This window comes from Falco cherrug, chromosome 4 (genome assembly GCF_023634085.1).
Source record: "Falco cherrug isolate bFalChe1 chromosome 4, bFalChe1.pri, whole genome shotgun sequence".
Classification (NCBI taxonomy): Eukaryota; Metazoa; Chordata; class Aves; order Falconiformes; family Falconidae; genus Falco; species Falco cherrug.
This window is the reverse complement of record NC_073700.1, coordinates 19571222-19593096: the sequence shown is the minus strand read 5'-3', so window position 1 is coordinate 19593096 and position 21875 is coordinate 19571222. Positions and strand designations below refer to the sequence as shown.

The 21875-nt window shown below is 43.3% G+C and overlaps 1 protein-coding gene across 7 annotated transcripts; it reads left to right on the top strand.

The window, feature by feature from the left end:
* Positions 1-404: 404 nt before the first annotated feature.
* On the top strand, positions 405-20611 carry EIF4E3 (eukaryotic translation initiation factor 4E family member 3). 7 transcript variants are annotated; one of them, XM_055709506.1, is made up of 8 exons: positions 406-549; positions 1270-1326; positions 9358-9430; positions 11888-11982; positions 13928-13988; positions 17242-17308; positions 19519-19674; positions 20192-20611. In XM_055709506.1, exons 1-8 carry the CDS (start codon positions 461-463, stop codon positions 20221-20223), a joined length of 630 nt encoding a protein of 209 aa, XP_055565481.1. In that variant the 5' UTR covers positions 406-460; the 3' UTR covers positions 20224-20611. The 7 variants fall into 7 exon arrangements, with proteins under 7 accessions (XP_055565483.1, XP_055565481.1, XP_055565484.1 ...); XM_055709507.1 differs by having other exon boundaries at positions 415-549; positions 9358-9424; XM_055709508.1 differs by lacking the exon at positions 1270-1326 and having other exon boundaries at positions 405-549.
* Positions 20612-21875: the final 1264 nt, after the last annotated feature.

Here is a 21875-nt window from a genome sequence, read left to right as displayed (position 1 = left end):
GCTCTCTGCAGATGCCTGACGGGGCGGTGGGGGGGTATCGGTCTCTTCTCCCAGGTGACAAGCGACAGGACAGGAGGGAACGGCTTCAAGTTGCGCTGGGAGGTTTAGGTTGGATATCAGGAAAAATTCCTTCGCGGAAAGGGTGGCCAAGGCCTGGCCCAGGCTGCCCGGGCAGGTGGGGGGGTCACCGTCCCTGGGGGTGTTTAATGGCCGCGCAGACGCGGTGCTCAGGGACATGGGTCAGCGGTGGGCTGGGCAGTGCTGGGGTTGACGGACGGTTGGACTCGATGATCTCAAAGGTCTTTCCCAACCTAAACGCTTCCACGATCTGTCCCTTCCCCTGGCCGCGGCTGTCCCTCCCCTTGCCCGAGCCCCGCGTCCCTCCCCTCGCCCGGCGCCCCCTCCTCCCCCCTCCCGCGTCCCTTGTCCCCTCCCCGCGCAGGCCGGCCGGGGCAGGGAGATGGCGCTCAGCCCCCCCGGGCGGGGCGGGCAGGCGACCGAGCCCCCGCGGCTGCCGCTCCACTCGCCCTGGACCTTCTGGCTGGACAAGTGAGTGGGGCCGGGGCTGGCGGGGGGCTTAAAGCCTGTGTGTGTGTGGGAACCCCCAAAGCCCGGCGGGGGGCAGCATCCCCGACCCGGGGCGCCCTCGCTGGCCGTGGGGCGGGGGCCCGGCAGGGGCAGCCCCGGGCGCGCACGGCGCCGTCCCGGCCCGTCGGGGCGGGCGGCGGCGGTTCGGGGCTCGAACGGGTGTCGGCAGCGCTTTCCGTTTTGCGGTGCGACGGGCACACACGGATTCCGGCGACGTCGGCGGTGTTTTGAGCTCTAAATTTAGCCGTGACGCTGGCGAGCCCCAGGAATAGAAGGCTGAAGGTCAGGCGCTGCGGTGGTGGGCACGGTGGAGCTGGCCCTCGCCCCTCAGCCCACTGGGTGGCCGCGGCGTGGCCAGTTCAGAACGCTTTAGTAGCCAGGTTCGACTCCTGTAGGTGATCGGCTCTTCAAACCTGGAGTGATCTGTTTTGAAGGATGAGCTGAAACAGCTTGGTGCGCTGGGGGCTGTGGTCCCCAGGGTGCTGCAAGGGGAGCTCCCCCCTGGTACGTGCGGCAGGGCACAGGGGGAAAGTGCCAGTGCCAAAACTGAAACGGGGAGCTTAAAACCAGAATTTGCTATTGTTTTTCTAATGCGGTTTTTTTCTGGCATTTTGGTTTGAATCTCTGCATCTCCTTTCTCTCAGTTTTCTAATTGTTATTTCTCCCCTCGCCCGACTCCAGAAGAAAGTTCTCTCCTGCATTGGCCTGTCTGTCCCTATGTGCTGCCCCACACCGTGGGTAACGTTGTCTTCTCTCTCTCTCTCTCTCTCTCTCAGTAACAACTGAAAACGCACGAACATGCTTGGGTTCTACCAATCAAATCTTATAAATACCCCACAAATTATTTCTGATCAATCTTTTTGAACTCACGAGGTAGTTACGATCCCGTTTGGGATCCGAGTTGTGCTGTCTGTGTGTTTTCAAAAGGCAGCATTTGGGCTGCTCTTCAGGCAAGCCACCATCCGGATCTGTCTGTTTACACAAGCCATGTGGAGATAAGCATGTCCATCTTTTATAACCAACATCGGAAGTTAAATTCTATTTCAAGTCCCTGACTTGTGTCACGATTTTTTTTTAGTAAGTCTTGGTTCCACCCTATTTTGGACTCTTAAAATTCAGTTGTTCTGTTTATTTTTTTCTTCTTTCTGTTCACATATAAGTGCATTTAATAAGGTAGTATTATTGTTCCTTAACTTATAAACCCAAGAGTGTACGTATATGAAAAAAGAAAAGGAACCATATATACACAAAACTGTGTTTTGTTTGCCATCAGCAGTGATAGAATAACAGCAGGGAACAAGAATGCCACAAGCGAGATGTGTTGTGTACGCTGGGGTGAGTACGTTGGGTGTGCTGGTGGCGGGGGCTGCCTGGAGCTGCCCCCACACCCGCTGCCGCCCCTGCCAGCCAGCTCCCAGCTGGGCCCGGCGCTCCCCAGGCCCAGCGGCTCTGGGATCACTGGTTTCCCCAGGGAAAAGCTCCAGCACGGCAGCAGCTGCAGCCAGAAGCCGCAGGGTGTGAGGGGCTGAGCCGGCCCTGGGGAGATGGTCTGTGCCCGGGGGGGCAGGGACAGAGCGGCTGGGGGGGCACCTGGCCCACAGCAGGGGGCAGCCCGCCACATACATTTTAAAACCATTTAGGGCATTAAAAAACATGCATGAGATGGAGCCACAGACTTCATTTACTATGGTGTGTGGAGGTGGATGTCTCCTTACAGAGTCCCACAGAAGTGGCTGCGACATTTGTTGGGACAACCATGCAGATTTGACAGAGGGATTGTTGCTGAGGGTTCCGTAGGGTGGACTTCCCATAGGAGGTAACTGTGGGTGCTTTAACTCACTTTAGTAACACCAGTGTGGGGCAGTGATGTTTCCTCATGATATGGCATTGTTTTTTGTCTGGTGGTATGTTTTACCCTGTACTTGCCCTGAAAACCAAGAAGAGATGATTAAGGATAAATAGACTTTGGTATCTTTTTCTATTAAATTGCTGGGAGAGACACATCCATGAAATATGTTTTGGAGATGTTAAAATATATCTTCGTTAAGTCACATGGTTAAAATAAATACCCATCAGCTAAGGAGTACTTTCTGTAACAACTGGTGATACACTACCGAGTGATTCCCTTGGGGTTCATGACCTTGCTTTTATCTCCTGCTTCAGGAGTAAATGCCTTTGTTTAATCTACCTCAGCACTTGTTTCTGTGAATGCCTCCGCACAGGCTTAGCATCTGGAGGCTGGGATCCTGTGACCAGGTTCTGGTTCGTTGCCATTATCTTCCACGTGTCACAGGGCATCTGCCTTTCCCATAACTGCTAAGCCTTTCTTGGTATGTGTTTCTGAAATAGTGACAGTCTGATATCGCTCTCTTTTATCTTACCCTGTAGATGCATTAGGAAAGTGAGCGTGATGAAAGTGTTTGGGAGAATATTGTTCATCAGTCTGACAAATAAGATCCCACCTATGATCTTCAAATGCTTGCAGGTCAGCAGTTTCATAGAAGACAGAAAAGCTGTCAGGTATTTTTCTCTTGAGAGAAATGGGATTTCCTTTTTAACTGTTAAAACATTTTAAGGTCATGTGCTAAAGGTTTTGAAACCCAGAGTTCAGATCTGCTGTTTCATTTGTCCATTCTGCACATTTCCAAGTGCATACCTACACACCTCACTCATAGCACTTTTGGCTGCAGTGATGTTAGAGGGTGTGGGGAATTTCAGCAAGTCTTGCAGATGCATTTGGTGCCACCTTGAAGCTGATTCATGCTGGTGGCTCTTCATAATCATGTTTATCTCGGTGAGGATCTGGTTCGGTGCAGGGTCCTGCTTATAGTGGCCTCTGGCTTTGCAATGCAAGATTACCTTTCTAGTTTTGCTACACTGTGTAGTCTTTCAATTTTTTTACAACAAAGGGTCAATATGCATCACTGACTGTAACAAATTAAAACCAAGGATTACAAATCTGGTCACTGTGTTCATGCTGTCTGGCACCTTCAACATGGGGATTGCACAAAAGGAGAAGTGAAATGACCATCTAAGGTTGGGATGTCCTAGATGACTAGCTGTGATAGGCACTTGAAATCCCCTTTGTGGGATTTGGGGTTGTGGATCTGGGTGCAATCTTTGTGTAAATACTAATCTGTGAAGCTGATGATGCTTTTTGATGTGCATGTGGACACGATGCAAATATCCTACTTTGTGAACTTTGCAAATCATGACATTAGCGAGGGTATTGTATGCCATCTTATGTTTAAGGCTGCACCAGGTAAGCCTTTCCTACCAAAATAACAAAGGGAACGTACTAGTACTAGTAGCTGCCTGATTTTTCAGCTTATGACAAGAAACGGGAGTTCTTGTCAGCGTAACAGTTTTTAGCCCAACGTGTGTGTGTGCGCACATGATAATGAAGATGATGTGCGTCACTGCAAAAAGCCGCTTTGTGAAGATCTGACTGCATTGGAGCTGCCAGCATTGCTGACAGACCGCTTGCAGTCAGTGGCAAGGAATGTACCAGTACCCTTCTATACAAATCAGCACTGTCAGAAATTGAGCACACGCCACACAAAGCCTAGTACCGAAGTCTTGTTTCTAGATAAACCTCGACAAAGGTGTGCTCGCTTCCATGGGAGCATGCAGCCGGGCAGATCGCACTGCAGCACCGTGGCCTGCCTGCCTTGCCTTCTTGCCTGACTTCTAACAGTGCTTTTTTGGTAATTTTTTTCTATTGCAAGAGTAGTTTAAATCCTCTGTATCTTCGTGAGGGTAAGAATATGCTTATGAACATTGTCAAGTATAATGCGATGTTATTAGCCTGCTTCAGGAAAGTGAAAATATTCTTACATAAACAAATTATCCTTATGTGCTGATTTTTCTCTCTGCATGTTATACTGATGAGTTCTATGTTTATACAGTTTTGTTTGGAAAGTTTAGTAGATAAATTCTGATAACGGAACCATTTTTATAATAATTCTGAATCTTCATAAGTGAACACATCAGATATTTGAAGCTAAACTTAATATATTTCCTTTTTTCCCTATAGCAAAATCTTATTTATCTAGGATCATCTGTTTCATCTATTAAAGCTTATGAGTAGGTGGCTTACAGTGAAAAATGATGGTTAATATTATAAGAATGTTCAGCCCCATAAATGCATTTTGACAGGCTTTGATGGCTTGAAATCAGTCTTTGTATTCAGAATGGATTACCAGATTTAGTTGCCACAGCATGTTTTTGAGTTTATGCTTTGTAAGAGTAAATATTTTGCTTATTTATGCCAAAACCAGTTGTGGCTAAGTACTTACAGGGGTATTCTCAAAAGTGCTTGGCAGCTTTTAAAGCTCCTGCTAAAGCGGTGATGAGATTCCCCCCCCTGGGAAACAAAGGCTAGTGTGAGCACACATGAAAAAACTTCTGTCCTTAATTCTTTGCAGGGGAACAGAAGAGCTACAGTTCTGCATCAGACATTAACATAAGCACAGCCACCTGGAGGTTTATTCATGGATGAAACAATGGAATTTATCTTTGCATCCTTTGTTCTTTATTTGCGCTGGAATAATGAAGGAGTAGTGAAGCAAGCTGGCATTAGGATTCAGCTTGTGTAGGTTATTCCTGTTTCCACCTTCCACTTGTAACTGCCACCCGTGAGATGCTGTATGGTGGGTCTGGCCTGACGAGCCAACTCGATTATTCCTGATACTGCACTATAACTTCTGCCATAAAGATTCCGAAGATGCGGAAAAGTGACATCACAGGGCACAGACCAGGCAGTCCAGAACTGCTGAGTATTTTATGTGCAGGCTGTCCATGGGGGACCCACGGGGGACCCGAAGAGCTGTGGGTGCCTGGCTGGTGCTGTCATGTGTGTCCCCTCCTGTCAGTGCGCTCGTGGGGATTTCCAGGGGCTGTTGCGTTACTTGGAAATGAATTGTTCACCATAGCAATAACTGACAGTCTAGTATGGCATATCAGTTTAATTTTATTGTTGATGGCAGTAAAATTATTCAAAGGGGGGGAATCCTGTGATGGCTTCATTTCAAGGGTCAGTATTTGCAGTGTTCTTGTTTTGTAAGTAGCATGTGTATTGAGGTTTTTAGCAAAGTACACAACCACCTCACTACTCCTAGCTTATAGTGTAAGTGTTTGCTGGAAGAGTTACAGAACTAGGAATTTCTACAGATCCCTTCACTTGGAAGTAATTTGCCATTTGTATGATCTTAATTTAAAATTACTCAGTGTACTCGGTTAAAAAAACAAACAAAAACACAAACCACCACAATTTCATGGGTTTCAAGGCACAAAGCCCCCTCAGGTGTCATTGGTGCTGATTTGCTGAGTTTATGGGTGGCTATGACAGAAACATTGTGGTTCAGATTTGTCAGTAGTCTGTGATTTTGCAGGAAATTCTGGGATTTTTCCTTCTGTCTGTCTGTCTGCGATTAAAATACTGTCTCTGCCTTATAGTCATCCATTAAACCAAATTTGTGCAGGTATAATTTCTGCAGCAAATGATCCTGAACTTTTAAATTGATGCGTGTAATCATTTTCTCATTTGCAGTCTTTTCAATAGTTGTTTGTTTGTTTTTTTTTTAAATAAAAAAAAGTTTTGGGGTTCATGTACATACCCATAAATCACTGACACTTTGCAGAGCTGGGTGAAATGCTGAAATAATTAATGTGGTGTAATCTTGTGGGCATGGGGCACTTGCCAGGCAGGGTGTTAGAAAGAAATGGTCACTCACCTTAACTTTTAAAACAGATAATTTGCTGTTCGGTTGGTGTTTTCTGCTAGCTGATCACATACTTTCTCTGGAAAATATTATTTACAACTATCAAAATGAATAATTTTATAACCTCAAAGTGAGATATTCTGTCTGTCTCAGCTGCTTTTTTAAATGGCATTGAATTTGCTAAATGGCTACTGTGATGGTCTAGATAACTTTTGAAGGCTATCATTAGAGAACAGATTTTAATCTTGTATTCAAGTAGACCATATTATTGAAACATCTCAGTGGCAGTATTGGTGCGAGTCCAGAGAGTGTGATACTGTACATTGTACAACAAAGTTAACCCGTATGTGTTGGTGACGGCTAGGTTAGCAAACTGGCAGAGGTAGCGCCTAAGAAAAGGGATTTCTTGGGCAGTGGTGTGAGACAATAAGAGGCAAAGTTGCCTCAGATTTTGCTTGTTTGTGCTGTTATACACAAAACACAGTGTTAGCAGAGAGGCGCTACTGCTGTCAGCAACAAGGGAAAACCAAGGGGTGGTTTCTTGCAAAATCTCTACTGACAAACACTTATATCACCTGGTAAGATTTAAAGTCTGCTTTTAACTGCCTACTTTTTTTTTGTGCATTCAAAATCCATCTGTCTGACTCTGTTAAATACTGTGATTATTTTTTTCCTTGATGCTGAGTGTAAAGTGCAAGGGAAAAGCAAAACAAAACAAAATTTAAAAAACCCCGAAACAACAAAACAAAAACCACCCCAAAAACTGTACTATGATGATTCCTTTTGAGCACGTTGGTGGAAGTTTTGCCTTTTGTTATTTTCAGGTTATCAGTTTTTCCATGGGAGTTTTCATAGTTCATGAGCCACAGACTAAAACCTCTGCCATAATGATTTCTTGGGGTTTTTTTGTTTGTTTGTTTTTATAACCTCTAGTTAAAGTGACTTTCTGATGAGATTTGGACATGTAACACTGTTTTCTCATCAGTTTCACTGTTGCAATGTACTCCTATTAACAGACAAATAGTAAAGCAGATGCTAGCATGTTCAATACTGAAAAAGTTGGGAGGGATTTCTCTGCTGTTTTTTATATGCATTTTTAAAGTAACTTATTTTGATAGGAGTCTTCCAAAAGCCTTGGGGCTGTTATTATAGTTTTGAAGTTGTGATGTTGTTTCGGTATTTTTGCATACTAAATTTCTTCCTTTACATTAATATCTAGGTTTTGCCTCAGAGCCTAAATGGTATCTGTAACAACTGAGAGTAACTTTACTTTTGTTTCCTGGACACGTTTCATGCTGATAAGAGGTATCAGGGCAAACAGTGGCACTGGTGGGAGGGTTACTGAGGGCCGGTTTGCTCTTACCCTTTCTTTAGCAGGTATCTGAGCAACAGCTGTGTTTTCTTGTGGTTCCTTAAATCCGTTCTGTCGCTTCTGTTTGCAGCTTTAGTCATTTTACACGTTTTTGTTTCCTCTTCTGAGATGCAATGGGAGGTTGCTTTGTCTGTTGATCTTGATTTGTCTGTAGAAATCCTATTTCAGCTTCTAGGGGTGTGTGTGTGGAAATTAGGTTTCCAGTTCTAACAAAATGAATGTGCCTTAGCAATTCTGACCTCATTTCCCCCCAGATTGTGCCTGTGGGGGTGTGCTGGGAATTGTCCGACGGGTGTACGATGTGCTGGTAGTATGGTGACAGGAGCCAGTGGTGTCAAGGGTGTGGATGCACCGTCCTGCGTCTCATGCGCTGAGGAGTCATGATGAAGGTTATAAATAGGATCATAAATCATTTAGGTTGGAAAAGACGTTTAAGATGATGGGGTGCAGTCAGTGCTGTGTGTGCCTAAAGGGGACAGCTCCAGGTGGGAATTGGGAATAGTCAGTGTGAGGGTGAGCTAGGAAAGCCGACCTGTGCCAGGCATACATCAGTGCATCCCTACAGTCTGGAATGAAACCAAGCCAAGGACTTCGGGAAGCGCTGCTGGCAGGCATGGCTGGAAGAAATAAACGCTGCTGGTGGTGGGTGAGCTGCCTGGTCTTGAAGGTTTCCTGCATGCGTTGGGTGATATCACTGCATGGTCAGGGTTGGAAGGGACCTCTGGAGACCACCCAGCCCAACCCCCTGCTACAGCAAGCTCTCCTGGAGCAGGCTGCGGAGTCACATCCAGGCGGGTTTGAATGTCTTCAGAGAAGGAGACCCCACAGCCTCTCTGGGCAGCCTGCTCCAGTGCTGGTCACCCTCAAGGTCAAGCTCTTCACCATATTCAGGTGGAACATCTCGTGTTGCAGCTTGTGCCTGTTGCCCCTTGTCCTGTTGCTGGGCACCGCTGAAAAGAGCCTGGCCTCGTCCGGCCGACACTTGCCCTTAAGATGTTTGTATGCACCGGTAGGATGCCCTGTCAGCCTTCTCCTCCCTCCCCCGGCCGGCCGCTGGGCCCGGCTCCCCCACCAGCCCGGCCCGCCGCTCGGGGACGCCGGGGGACAGCGGCTGGGGGGCGGGGCTGCTGCGGGGGGGCGGGGCTGCTCCGCCCCCGCCCCGCCGGGCTGTGCGCCGCCGCCACCTAGCGGCCGCGGCGGGGCACGGCGCCTGCCCGGGGCCTCGGCGCTGCTCCGCGGCCGCCGCCGGTGAGGTGGTTGTTACCGTGCGGGGCACCGAGCGCCGCAAGCCGCCCCCGGCGGCTCTGGCCCGCACGAAATGCAGTTACAAGGCCGGTCGGGGTAGGAGCCCGCCGTCCCGTACAGGCAGCCCTTCCACCGGCCGAAGGTGTGTGTGTGGGGGCTCTGGTTTGAAACGTCTGGTTTTAAAAGCCCTAATCCAGCTGTTGAACCAAAATATTTTCAAAAATACTGGGTGAATCTTATTCAAAAGTATAGAAGCACTTAAAATCCTGTCTTTAAATGATTGGCGATAATTGGAATTAGGGTTTATTACGCAGCTTTGACACATGAATATTTCACATCCACGCTGGTGTGATTTGCTTTCCCCATCCATCTCTCTTCTCCTCCCTTGATAACAGAAATATTTTTATCAGCCTCGACTTTGTTTTCAAGGTCGCTCCCTGGGACGACGGCGGCTGAGTATGCATCACATTTGAAGAAGATTTACACGGCACGCACGGTACAGGTGAGGGGCCGCACTGGCCGGGGCTACTGTGTGCCATGCTCTCACTGCGCGCCATGCTCTCACTGCGCACCTTGCCTTTTGGCTTGGCTCACACGGACGAGCCACACTGGTGGCTTTGCTCACCTGTGGGACGGAACTGAGTGGTACTGGTTGTGTGTAGGGTGACTCAGTCATTGCCTGCATTTCATGTGGCTTTCCACACCAGGAAAAGAGGAAGCTCATTGATCAGGCAAGCCCCCTCTTCTTAAACTTCCCAGAGTTTCCAACTGTACCTCCATTGGATTGTTACATTTGATGCATTTTAAATATTTTTCCTGCCTTTTCTCATTTATTTATTTTTTTTTTAAATACAGGAAATTATTACACAAAGACTCAAAATTACAGCTTGTGTTTTTTTTCTTCTTTTACCCCTTGAGCATGAATTTAAAGAAAAAGAGATTCTAGCAAACTGACGAATTAAAGCACTTTTAAGTCATGCAGTACAGCAATGAGAAATTCTGCGTATCTGTGTCATCTGTGCCTAGCAGTGGGCTTCTCTTGCAAGTAAAACTGCATTCACGGTTAGCGTGAAGTGTAATGAATTGGTATTTGTCTCACCTTAATGCTAGGCTGACTCTAGTTCACTAAATCTCTGAAATTCTAAGATGATGTCCAAACCTTCCCTTTGAAGGAGCCCAGCCGTAGTGATCTACCAGAGTTTTAAGTAAGGCTTTCTCATTAACGTCTGCACAACCTGTACATTGCATGAGATTGCATTGCTTTTGGAGTTTTCTGGGGATGAAGTAATCAGTGGAAATTCTTTGGCATAAAGCATGGAAGTGTCCTGCAGATCTTTGGGAGAGGTTCCCTCTCACCTCTCTGTGTCAGCAGAATGTCCCCGTGGGTCATGCAATGAAGTGACACTCCGAAGTTCAAGCTGATGGCAGAAGTGGGCTTGTTTCAAAATGGGTTGCCGTGGTTCCTGCTGAAAACAGGACAGCTTAAGGCCACGGGCTGTTGTACACAGTATCTGGTGTTCTCAGTTTTCCCACTCTGAATCTGGCCTTCAGATGATTAGGTTTTAATGGCTGAAATTGGTTTTCTTCTCATCAGGTTGGGGTTTAAAATACACAGGATCTCCCTCAGGTCTCCTGGGAAGCCTCGTGGTCTGGATGAGGCTGTCAGAAGCTGGCAGTGTGGCTCCTGATGCCTTTTGCTGTGCATATTTTGTGATATGTAGGTATCATCTTCCTCGAGGAAGCAGAACCAAAATCTTCATTGACTTCACTGCTGTCCTTCATGGGCAGCAGCCAGTCATTGAGGGATGCTGGCATGCACCACGTGAAAAAAACCAAAACAAAACCTTCCCAACTGGCTTCCTGGTTCAGGACACAAGAGCTCTCAAATATTTCCGCAGCCACCTGCCAGTGCAGCACTGCTCCTTCCACTTCTGTCAGCAGCTTTGGGGTTTGGGTACGCAGGTAACGTTTATACCTGGGTTTTATATTTTTAATAGTCTTCCATCTCTTCTTAATGGCTTGGAGGTAGAATTGCCAAGGGCCACAAAAATTTGTCACATAATGTTGCACTCTTTTATTTTTAAATTTATGCTGATGATTAAGTATCAGATAATGAGTTGTGCTAATGCTTAATATTGCATCACTGCATATTGATGCAACTTAAGTCTTTAAAAACCCTTTAATATTCCTGATTGTTGGGTAAAGAAGAAAGGGGCCGGGGATCTTTTCACTTGTCCCTCCCTGTTGCTCACCACTGCTTTTTTGGTGCCTTTTATCCACCCCAAACATGCGTGACAGCTTCTGCTTTTATTGGCTGAAATGCTGGGAAGTAATCCGACGGTTCCTGGTAACTTGGATCTTCTGATTTCTCCCCCATTCCGGTATTAACTTGTGCCTCTCTTGTTCTTTGCATCTGGGTGAAACTTTTCACAGTGATCTAGACACACTAGTTGGATTGCTAGTTAGGCATTTTGTTTAACAGAATTACTGTTTGTAGCGGGTTTTTTACTCAGAATAATCATAGAAGTTTAGACTAGTCTTAAGCAAGATGGCTAATTGATATAAGTGTATATATTTTAATTTGCTAAGAAAGTTTTCTGTATTGTTTTTTCTGACATACATAGTGTAACTCTGATTTTGATGATTTTTTTTTCTCTCTATTCCTAAGGACTTTAATTCTAAAATAATCCACAGTTCAAGTGCTTCCTTTCTTTCTACCTTCACCTTATGCAGAACTGGCAATGAAAAAACAACCCCAAGAACAAAACAGTAGAAGTGAAATTGCAACAAGCTCTTTCCAGAGCATTTTATTATAACGTGGAAGGTGCCAGTTCTCTAGGAGCAAGATACGTAATTGTTCTAGAAAAAATGACCAAGGAGGTAAATCTGCATGAAAATTACTCTCTTGCCTTAATGCAATTAGGTGTTGTGTGGTTTTTTTTTTTTTTTTCTTTTTAAGGATTTCTGGAGTGTCTACAACAACATTCCTCCTGTGACAAATTTGCCTCTGAGATGTAGTTACCATTTAATGCGGGGAGAAAGACGGCCGCTTTGGTATGTTATCATTAGACATTTTTCTGGGAATGGGCAGTGGAAGAAGAAAGGAGGTGTGCGTGGGACAGGAGTGTCTTGTTTCTGTTGCCTGTGAATGCCTCAACTTGAGAGACCTGTGAAAGAAATATCCCAAGGATCGTAGGAGTGACAAAATACAGACTGCACTTTAATTGTCCACCTCTGAATGTAAATGTAAGAAAGAAATTAAATTACAAAAAAAGTTAAGAAATCAAAATATGACTCTGAATTTTGAGTACACAGGATATGTGACTTCTATTTGAATTATTTTTAACTTGCATTTTTTTTTCTTTCTGCTGAAGCTAGTATACTAATGGTGCAAATGACTGGCGATCCTTATCCTCACCTGTGCAGCAGTATTCTTCGTACACATGTAGATGCACATACACCTTGGATTAAAAGGAATTTTAGACATTACGAAGTGACTCATTGCAGCAAATTCCTACTTGATTGTAGGATAGTAATGGAATAAAGCATTGATATAATTGATGTTTTCCTTTCAGAAACTGAGTTTTGCATACCTTCTTCCTGGCGCAGCCCTGCCACATCCCAATAAGAGATCCCAGGCACTTTCTGAGGAGTTTTGATGTTTTTGGCATCGTTTGCATAGATTGTGATTGGATTAGAGTTTTTGAACTTGATCGTAGTGTGTCTGACTGGGCGGCAACTTAGTACAGGAGATTTCTGTCCTGATCTAGTAAAGAAGTAAATAATTCTCTGAAGTGAAATGCATCTGAAGGTCTACATTACTTTTCCAAAAATACTGTGACTAGTCAGGATAGTTAAACGGGATTTGAAAGATGCTGGGGGGTGTGTGTATAAATCAACTGGGCTGTTGTGTGCAAGCCTTCATCTGCCTGCAAGGTTAAGCGAGAACACTTAGGGGATTTGTTTCTTTGTTTTTTCTGGTTTTCATTTGGTGAGTGACTATTCGAGGTGTGACATGCAAAGATCATTTCTGAAAATGATACATCAAAGTCTTAAATAAAAGACATTTTTTTTTATTTTAGGAAAGGGATTGCAAGAGATTGATCTCATCAGTAACCCCCTAATTTTTCAGTAATTACTGCCAAGGAGCTTTTCTCAGATTACAGTTATGGTATATTGGCTAATGCTGCATTAGTTTTTTAGGAAGAAAAACAAATTTTGACTTAAGAATTGAGGAGTGCAGGTTTTTGAAGATGCCATCCCAAAGCTTCCCCCTCCCTTCCCCAGTGTTTGTCTGGGTTGGTCCTGGGGAACACTTACAGGTTTCATACCGGGTTTAGATATTCCAGAGGTGTATTTTAGGTTATTCCTTTAACTTTGCTTTTAGAGAGTTCTAACAGGAAACTAGAAGGCCTAATTTAAAATCTTATAAAATAATTGTGACAGAATTAACTTGAGATGCTCACAGGGTTGTACATTTCGCCTTTGTCTTTTCAAGGCAGCTTAATGATTATGTCTGCCTTGATCTTGGGCAGCTTTGGTCTTTTTTTTTAATAAGGGCAATTAATTTCTAGCTAGTAACAAAACTGAAATGAAGTGTGCTCATGTTCTTTTGTTAAATTGGATAAACTTGAATGTAATAAGCTGCTTCTGTGAAAATACGCCAGAGTTTTTCCAAAATAAAAGGTTACCATAGTAAAACATAAAATTATTTTGTGGCTTGTTCCCATACAGTGTGCAGCCACTTCAAAGATGGGCTGTAGTCAGGGAAAATGTCTTTTCCAACACACAAAACTTAGGAAAGGGATTAGGTGTTGGGAGATACACTTCGTATGAACAATGGAAGAATTCTCTTTCATGTCAGAAGACCTAACTTGAGTCATGCTACCTGGAGTTAGTAATTGCATTTCAGATGGGATTTTTTCTGGGGAAATTAAACTGGAGTTATCTAGATGTGGTTTTGAATGTTTATGTTCACTGACCTATTTCCCATAACCAGGGAAGAGGAAAGCAATGCCAAAGGAGGCATATGGAAAATGAAGGTCCCTAAAGAAAGTACGGTATGTTATATTGACACTTTACTTAGACCTTGTTTAGTAATGGGGTTTCTTTAAGTTCCATCTGATAAGGCTGTTGTAAAGCTTTTTAGTTCTGACATCATGCAATACAACAATCAAACGCTGTATTAATGTCTCTAACCTTTTATTTTAAGACAATAAGCAAAAGTTTCTTTTACAATAATGCCATGTCCCTTGCTTTTGATAATATTTGTCAGTGTATTATCATGCAAACAAAAGCTGCAGCGTTATATTCCACTTCCATTTGGACACACGGTATCTTACAATGCCCTTTGTTCTCAAGACTGCTTACAAGCACACAAAGAAAAACAGAAAAATCTTTTCCTGATAACATTATGTGCTAAATTATGGCTAGAACCTCAGTAATGCTCTTCAAAGGTCCAGGCACAGAGTCCAGCCCAACTTGCAGAGTATCACTGAAATGCTCCTAACCCCTCTGTCAGACTCGGTAGGAGATTTCTCCTTGGCACGGCTTGTTCGCACCTGTGTGCGGCTGTGGGCAGTGCTGTGACTTCCTGCAGCCAAACTGGACCCAGGCGTCATTCCCACCGATGGTTAATCCCATCACATGGCTTGCTCCCACTGGAAAGGGGAAGATCTTCCTCATTCTCTCCTGATTCCTCTTGCACTGGCTCTGCTGTTCATTGGATGGGTTAACGAGCCAGCTTAATGCACTCTGTCACAAAAAGTCTCTTTTCCAGTTTATTCTTAATTTGAGTGTATGGCCAGGAGAGTGTTTTGATGGGCATAGGGGGTAAAGGTAAAAAGACAAGTAGGATCATGCCCTGTGGCAACAGTGAGTTGTCAGATCACCTCGCTTGCATCTTGTGAAACTGTAGTGCTGCTCAGTTCCCCACCTCCCCCCCTCCTATTTTTTTTTTTTTTTAATTAAAAAATGTGAAAGATAAAACCTGTTCAGGCATGCTGTTGTTCTAGCCCTGCTGAAATAATGGGGTTTCTCTTTGCGTCCCTAATCAAATGCATGTGAGTAACTTCTGTGAACTGTCACGGTAAGGAGATTTGACCTCTTCACACGTGGTGTTTATGTGCATAAGTGTGTTCTGGATCAGGCCTTTAAACAGGAAAAGTGAAGTGTCAGAAAGATGTGACAGCTTTGCAGAAGGCATTAAATGCTGAAAGATGGTACTTGAAATTTCAGCCAAAAGTTAATTGATTTTTGCCTGTGGGCTTTTTTCCCCCGTATGTGAATTGCAGCTTTCCTCCCCTGCAGTCCCCAGTGATCACAAAAGACTGAAATTTTCTTTCTCCTCTTATAATCAAGGTGTGAAGATTGTCTGAAGTGACAGGTGGTTTGGGGAGCTGCGTTACTGGGCAGTGAATTTAGGGACCTCAGAGGCCATGTTTTTCAGAGGCTGAATGACAGCCCCTTCTTGAAATAAAGATATTTTTTGATCTCTCAGACTATGTACTGCATGTCGCAGGTCACTTCTGAAAGGTTTAATTGAAGGTGAACTTCAGTCAGCTTTTAGTGCCTCTGCAAATAGCCTGAATAATACGTTTCTGCCTGTTTCTCTTTTTTTTGGCTTTGTTCTTTGTCACATGTGCACACAGCATCTCCTTGGCTAAGATGAACCATCTTGTACAGACCTAACTCAAGACGATATGCTATAGCAGCTCTTGGTGAGGAAAATGTAGTTTTTTTCTAAAGATATCAGTCTTTCCAGTGGTAAGAAGAACAGACTGAGAAAATATTGACACTTAAATGTTGTATGTGTACAGTGACACTTCTGTATCCCAATTTTTAATATGAAAACTAATACCTTTTTTAGATGCTCGTAAGCAGTTGCAGGATCAGGCCTACTACTGGATGAAGTGCTTCCTACCCTTGAGCCTGTTAAGGCCAGTCACGGCAGCGACTGTGCCCGCTGCTGAGGTTGTGCGTGGTCAGTGCCATCGTTCCTCGCTGGGCTGTTCTACGGGCAGGCAAAAGGCACCGTGTCAGAGGCTGGCACGCTGACGTCCTCAGCCTGCCTCTCGGGAGACACCGCATCAGATGCTCCCGTAGCACAGCTTCATGTGATGCATTGGATTAGGTGATAATGAGTCACAGAGATCCTTTGTGTTCTAAAAGGTGGCTTAGGAGTACTTGGAAACACCATTAAAGTGGTTTATTAGTTTGTCATCTTTGTGGCTGCTTGCTTTTTGTTTTAACCTGGTGCATTGCAGAGAGCTTTGGCTGGAACTTGGGGGGAAGTTCCTGGCCCAGGCTGCCCGGGGAGGTGGGGGGGTCACCGTCCCTGGGGGTGTTTAATGGCCGCGCAGACGCGGTGCTCAGGGACATGGGTCAGCGGTGGGCTGGGCAGTGCTGGGTTGACGGTTGGACTCGATGATCTCAAGGGTCTTTTGCAACCTAAACGTATCTGTGATTCTATGATTTGATTTGCTGGGTTTTTTTAATAGTACTAAAACTCAAGCTAACTTCATATAGCAGAAAAGACGTTCCTTGAAAGTAGCATACGAAGAAGTTATTATGGTGGGGTAAACAGCTACATATCTTGATGTATTCTTTTCAAAAATAAATAAAAATATTCTGTCCCTGTAAACCCACACTTTAGAGCATTAGGTTGGTCCAGATGCATTTGGAATTTTGTGTGGGCTGTGGCTTACATGATAACAAGTGTCAAAAGCAAGTAATGATGTCATTAGTCTAACAGCTAAAGCAAAGTGGCAGATAGCTTTCCCCCCGTTTTAATTCTCTAGTGAGCAAACTGAACTTGTTGAAAGATGGACTTATTTCATAGTCAAGACTAATCAGAGATGATGTTTAAATATAAAATCAATTTAATTTACTGGTAGGGTTTTCAGGTACTTTTCTTAGAGTGGCTGGTTATTCTTTTCTGTAGAAACAAGTGATCACAAGTGGATCTTACAGTCTTATCATGGGAAATTCTTGGGAGAAATCTACTTTCAGGCTTTGCATTAACTAATGCGTTCAGGTCGAGTTCTGCACACAGATATAGCAAAGGTAAACTTATGGTTGAATATTTAAAATATTTATTAAACAATTCTGTGTAACAGCATGTATTTTCAGGGTCTAAATTCTTGCTCCAACTGGATTAAGGAAATTACTTATGTAACAAAACACGTACTTACAGTAAACACCTTTTTGTCTAGATAACTTCAGAAAGAGAATGCACTCAAAACTGAGCCAGAAAACCTAACTTATTAAAAAATAATAATGCAAATGTAATTTTTTTTTTCTCCCCCTTCTTAGGCTGCAGTTTGGAAAGAGCTACTGTTAGCAACTATTGGAGAGCAGTTTACAGATTGTTGTGCAGCAGGTAACTTAAAAATGATTGAGGCTAGCATGACAATTTGAGTTTGAATACAGAACATGGAAACACTGCTAAAAAAGGGGTATAGGGCTGTAAATCACATTGATACGTGTTGTCATTAAGAGGAGGACAAGGTATTCTGACTGTCTTGACATAAGACTCAAGCTCAACAGCTTGGTTCCCTGGGAAGCCAGCAGGTTTTCTAGTTGTTAAATATCTATCTGTTAGCCACTATTTAAATGATTAATATTCATTCTCCAATGACAGGATTCTGGAACCCCAAGTGACATGTCTGTACCGATTGTTTGCAGTGTCACCGCTGGAAGCAGCTGCATGAGATAGATGCCCCTGTTAGCTGTCATGGTCCCCCCTGGTTCGGAGTTGCCAGGGGAAGCACTGCTGAGGCAGAGGGAGGCTGCGTGGTTTGCCTGGGGTGACATTAAAAGACCCATGGCAGGGCCATAACACAAACCTGGCTCTCCTGAAGCCCAGGTTAGCAATAGCTTCGTTCTTGCCTAAAAATTCTGCTTAGGTCAAGGTAATCTTTAGTGTAATTGAATATATAAATATTCTTAAAATAACTTGCTGGTTTACTGGAAAACAGGCATTAATCATCCAGAAGCTCACGTGTGATTTTGGTCAGAGATAATAATTTAACTAAGTTGCTTTCAGAATAAATATCTTCTCTAGGCTTGCAAGGTTGCATGTTTAATTTGGAAATGGACTCCTGGAAGGGACTGTGAACACTAGCTGGCTTAAGATAGGTCATCAAATGCTGCTGCTTAGTCATGGATAGCAAGTACGAGTCTGACCGTTTAATTCATTGAGGTTCCATTACAGAACTGTTTCTTGCTTCTGGGTGGAAGTGAATAATGAACGTAGTGATCCACTGGCCTTGAGGGAAGGCATTCTGGGAGCTGGTTACTAAGCAAACTTTTCAGTTCAAATGACACTTCTCCATCATTTCTTTTGACCATATTTACTTCTCTCCTATGCATGAGTATCTGGTTAACTGGCTGTTGCAGTGACAGTGAATATCCCGTTAGGAGTATTCCTTTGCTGCTCTATCATTCTGTAGAAAAGAATTGCATTTCTCGGGTTTGCTGAGCTGTTCAGCAAAAACCTTTCAAAGAGTTTCTCTTACACCTGGCTAATAAGGTGGAGCAGGCACATTGCAGTAGGCTGCTGCTGGTAGCATCGCCTTGGTGCCTTTATTTTTTCTGCAGAAATTTTCTTGAATGAGTTTCTCAAACAGTGGATTTCTCTCATAGCCCTCCTGACTTTCAGAACTGGAAGATACAGAATACAAGCCCCAAATCCTTAAGCTGTGAGAGACATTTCTAATCTCTGTTTTTCAAAGTCCTTAACACGCATAACTGAGCTGGTGTCGAGAAGGGAGCATTCCTGCCCTTTATATACTGATAGGGTGGTCTTGGGGTCAGTTTAAGCAAGTATGTGATATTCTGCTGCCTACAGGGGTAATTTTTCCCCTTGGCTGTGCGCTGCTGACACCGGCTGTGCATGCTCACTACTGGCCCTTCCCTTAGGATGCATTGGAGGCAGCCACCGCTCCCAGATGCAGCATGGCCTTAGCCTGAGCTCCCACAAAGCTGCATCCTCAGAATTTCACACCAAAAAGGGCGGCTACAGCGAAGCACGGCATTACCGACACAGGCAGCATCAGCCTGACTGGGGTTTTATTAATTTTTTTTTTAATGCTTTTTTTTTTTTTCCTGTTGTTGCCTTGACAAAAGTTAAAGGAAAAAGAAAGCATAGTCTGGAAAAGCTGGTGCCTGATCTCCGCCAGGTACTGTTCTTGGGGTTTTAGTTGTTTCACCCTCACCCCCAATTTTTGCTTATAGGCATTACTGTAGGTAAATTATCTTTAGCAGTTTATATTGCTAACCTGAATTTCTGAAGGGAGTCTTGTGATTCCCTTCTGCTCAAGTGTAAGTGTGCTAATAGCAAAGAAGAATAATCCTATGGCACTTTACTAAAACCATAATGAGGTAATATTTCCAATAGTTTCTACAAATACAGTGTTTGTTTCAGTTTGGTAACTATTTTGTCTGGTTTGAGCATTGGTATTCTCCTCACTGGAGATTGCTCTTTTTCTTCAGATCAGCTTTTGGGCGCTGTTTTATAATACATAAGTATCAAATTAGACATGTCTCACTTTTAAAGTATTCCTTAATGATGCTTCCTCTTCTGTGCAGGTGATGAAGTAATAGGGGTTAGTGTCAGCATTCGTGACCGTGAAGATGTTGTGCAAGTCTGGAATGTGAATGCCTCTTTAGCAAGTGAAGCAAAAGTTTTAGAAAAGATACGTAAACTCCTGCCACACACATCTTTTAAAGCGGTCTTTTATAAATGTAAGTATTGTGTACTGTTAATTGGAGCAACAAGATGCTGGTGTGGTCTTGCCATGGAAACATCCTGCCTAATTCATCATTAACCATTTAGAAGCGTGACATCTCTCATGGCATTGAAGTTACGTCCTTTCAATGTAAAAGCCAGCTATCATTCAAATTATAAGATATTTTTAGTTTATTTGTAGAATATATTTTATTCTTGTTTCAGGTTTCATGTTTAATATGCCTGAAATGAGTAAAAGGAGAGACAAATCTCTTGATAACTCTCAAGACTACAAGCTGTTCAGTTTAAGTATTCATAGAGGAATCATTTGCAATCAGGATTTTAAAGGGTCTCTTATTTTAGGCTCTAGATAAATGTATTATTAGAATACTGTATTCCCAAAGATCACTTGTTGGCATGTTGTGTCTTCCTTGACTGCTTTATACGTTGTTGTCTTCTCTCTTTTTAATGTTTTCACCTCCTTGACTGAGCTTACATGTTCTTTTATTTTTTTTTTCCATCTGTCTTCCTTAGCGCACAGAGAGCATCATGCTTTTGAAGGCTGATGTGAAAAACATGAAGTGCACAGTCTGTGCCAAGCACGTGTGTCGGTGTTTGGTGTTTTGAGGTGGTCTGGATGAGAAGGATGGTGGAAGCTCTGCAGAAGCACCACACGCAGCTGGCCCTTTGAGTTTCTAGCATTTCAAACTGGGCTATTGCTACTGAAAATGAGGAAAAACAGTTGCTCTGACCGCTAAATGTGCAATTCATCGCTTCTAGTTTGGCTGGGTTTTTTAATTCTTCATAATTTCTTTAAAAAGGTATTTTGGCTATTGTTTTTTCAATCAGATTATATTTGCTCCCATTTCATTAAGACAGCAGGCTTTCATTTCTTCTGTACTGTATTTAGTTAAATGCAAAGATGCACAAATATAAACAGTGTTAATCTTTAAATGTTTGTCTGTATTAATTATTTGAGGTGTTAGTTTGCTTTAATATACAACCAAAGATTGGTGTAGTTCCTTTTACCAGAAGAAGCTGCCAGGTAGAGATGAACGTACACTCCACTGAGCATTACTTCATTGTTAAGAGGTTTTTGTTTGGCAACTGTTCAAGTTGAACTGATTTCCACATCTTTAATATATTAAGAGGCAGCCATTAAAATCAAATTTTAAAATAAGAATTGCACATTTGAGTTTGTTTTTTTTTACAACTTTATCTGTATTTATGAATTAAAACCACACAGTTAATGAGCATTATTAATTAAACAAATTTTATGAAATTCAAATGTCTTGCTTCTGTAATTGCTTTCTGAGATTAAATGTTACCAGTCCTGCTTTTTCAAACCTCTGTATTTCTCAGTAAAACTTATTCTTTTAGAAGCTGTTTTGTTCATAGATTAAAAATATTTTAAAATTTCTTTTTCTGTTATTAAATCAGAAAAGAGGCCTGAAGTTTATTAGTAGCATGTATTCTTGTATCTATTCTGTTAATACTTGAGATATTTTGAAGTTGCAGTTAGATGGAGGTTTCAAAATAAAAAGCATAGAGACTATTACCAATTTAATTTTATGATGTGACACCTGCAGTGACATATGATGTGGCATTATATGCAGTGACAGTATATGAAATACCCCAGCTAGCCTTGCTTAGATTAATTTTTACCACTGTAACTTTCCAAGATACATCTAATGCTGCAAGGATTTCTTCGTATAGTATTACTCCTTTTTGTTATGTCTAGATTGCCTGAGATCTGTTTTGGGTTTTGGTTGGTGTTTTTGGTTTGTTTTTGTTTTTTTGTTTTTTTTTTTTAAATAATTCTATATTTAACTACAAATGGTGTTGAAATGGAGTAGTTTCTTTTGTAGGTACATCATCACCCATCAACTGCTATGTGGAGATATCCAGCTCCCTGGAGAAATATGGGAAGGTGGGAAGGTGCTTTCCCTGCCAGGTGAACTGAACACGTTGCTGTGGCCCTGGCTTTGCTCTGCAGCGAGGGGTTCTCTGTTCCCAGGGGATGCGGGGAGGGATACCTCGGGACCCCAGCCCCCCGCAGTGCGAGCTGGTGTTTCCCAGTGCGGTGGGCATGGGCAGCCTCAAGGCTGGCGTGATAGAGTCCAAAAGGGACTTCGGAGAAGCAAGGTGTAGAAAACTATGAGGAAAAATGTTCTTCATGGCTTGATGGGCAAGATTTGTCACCTGAAATATTTTCCTG

Bases quoted from the DNA above. Each gene is read 5' to 3' on its own strand.
- EIF4E3 (XM_055709506.1), top strand. From the start codon at position 461: ATGGCGCTCAGCCCCCCCGGGCGGGGCGGGCAGGCGACCGAGCCCCCG. The intron at 550-1,269 runs GTGAGTGGGGCC...GCCCGACTCCAG, and splicing joins TGGACCTTCTGGCTGGACAA to AAGAAAGTTCTCTCCTGCAT. The intron at 17,309-19,518 runs GTAACTTAAAAA...TCTTCTGTGCAG, and splicing joins TACAGATTGTTGTGCAGCAG to GTGATGAAGTAATAGGGGTT.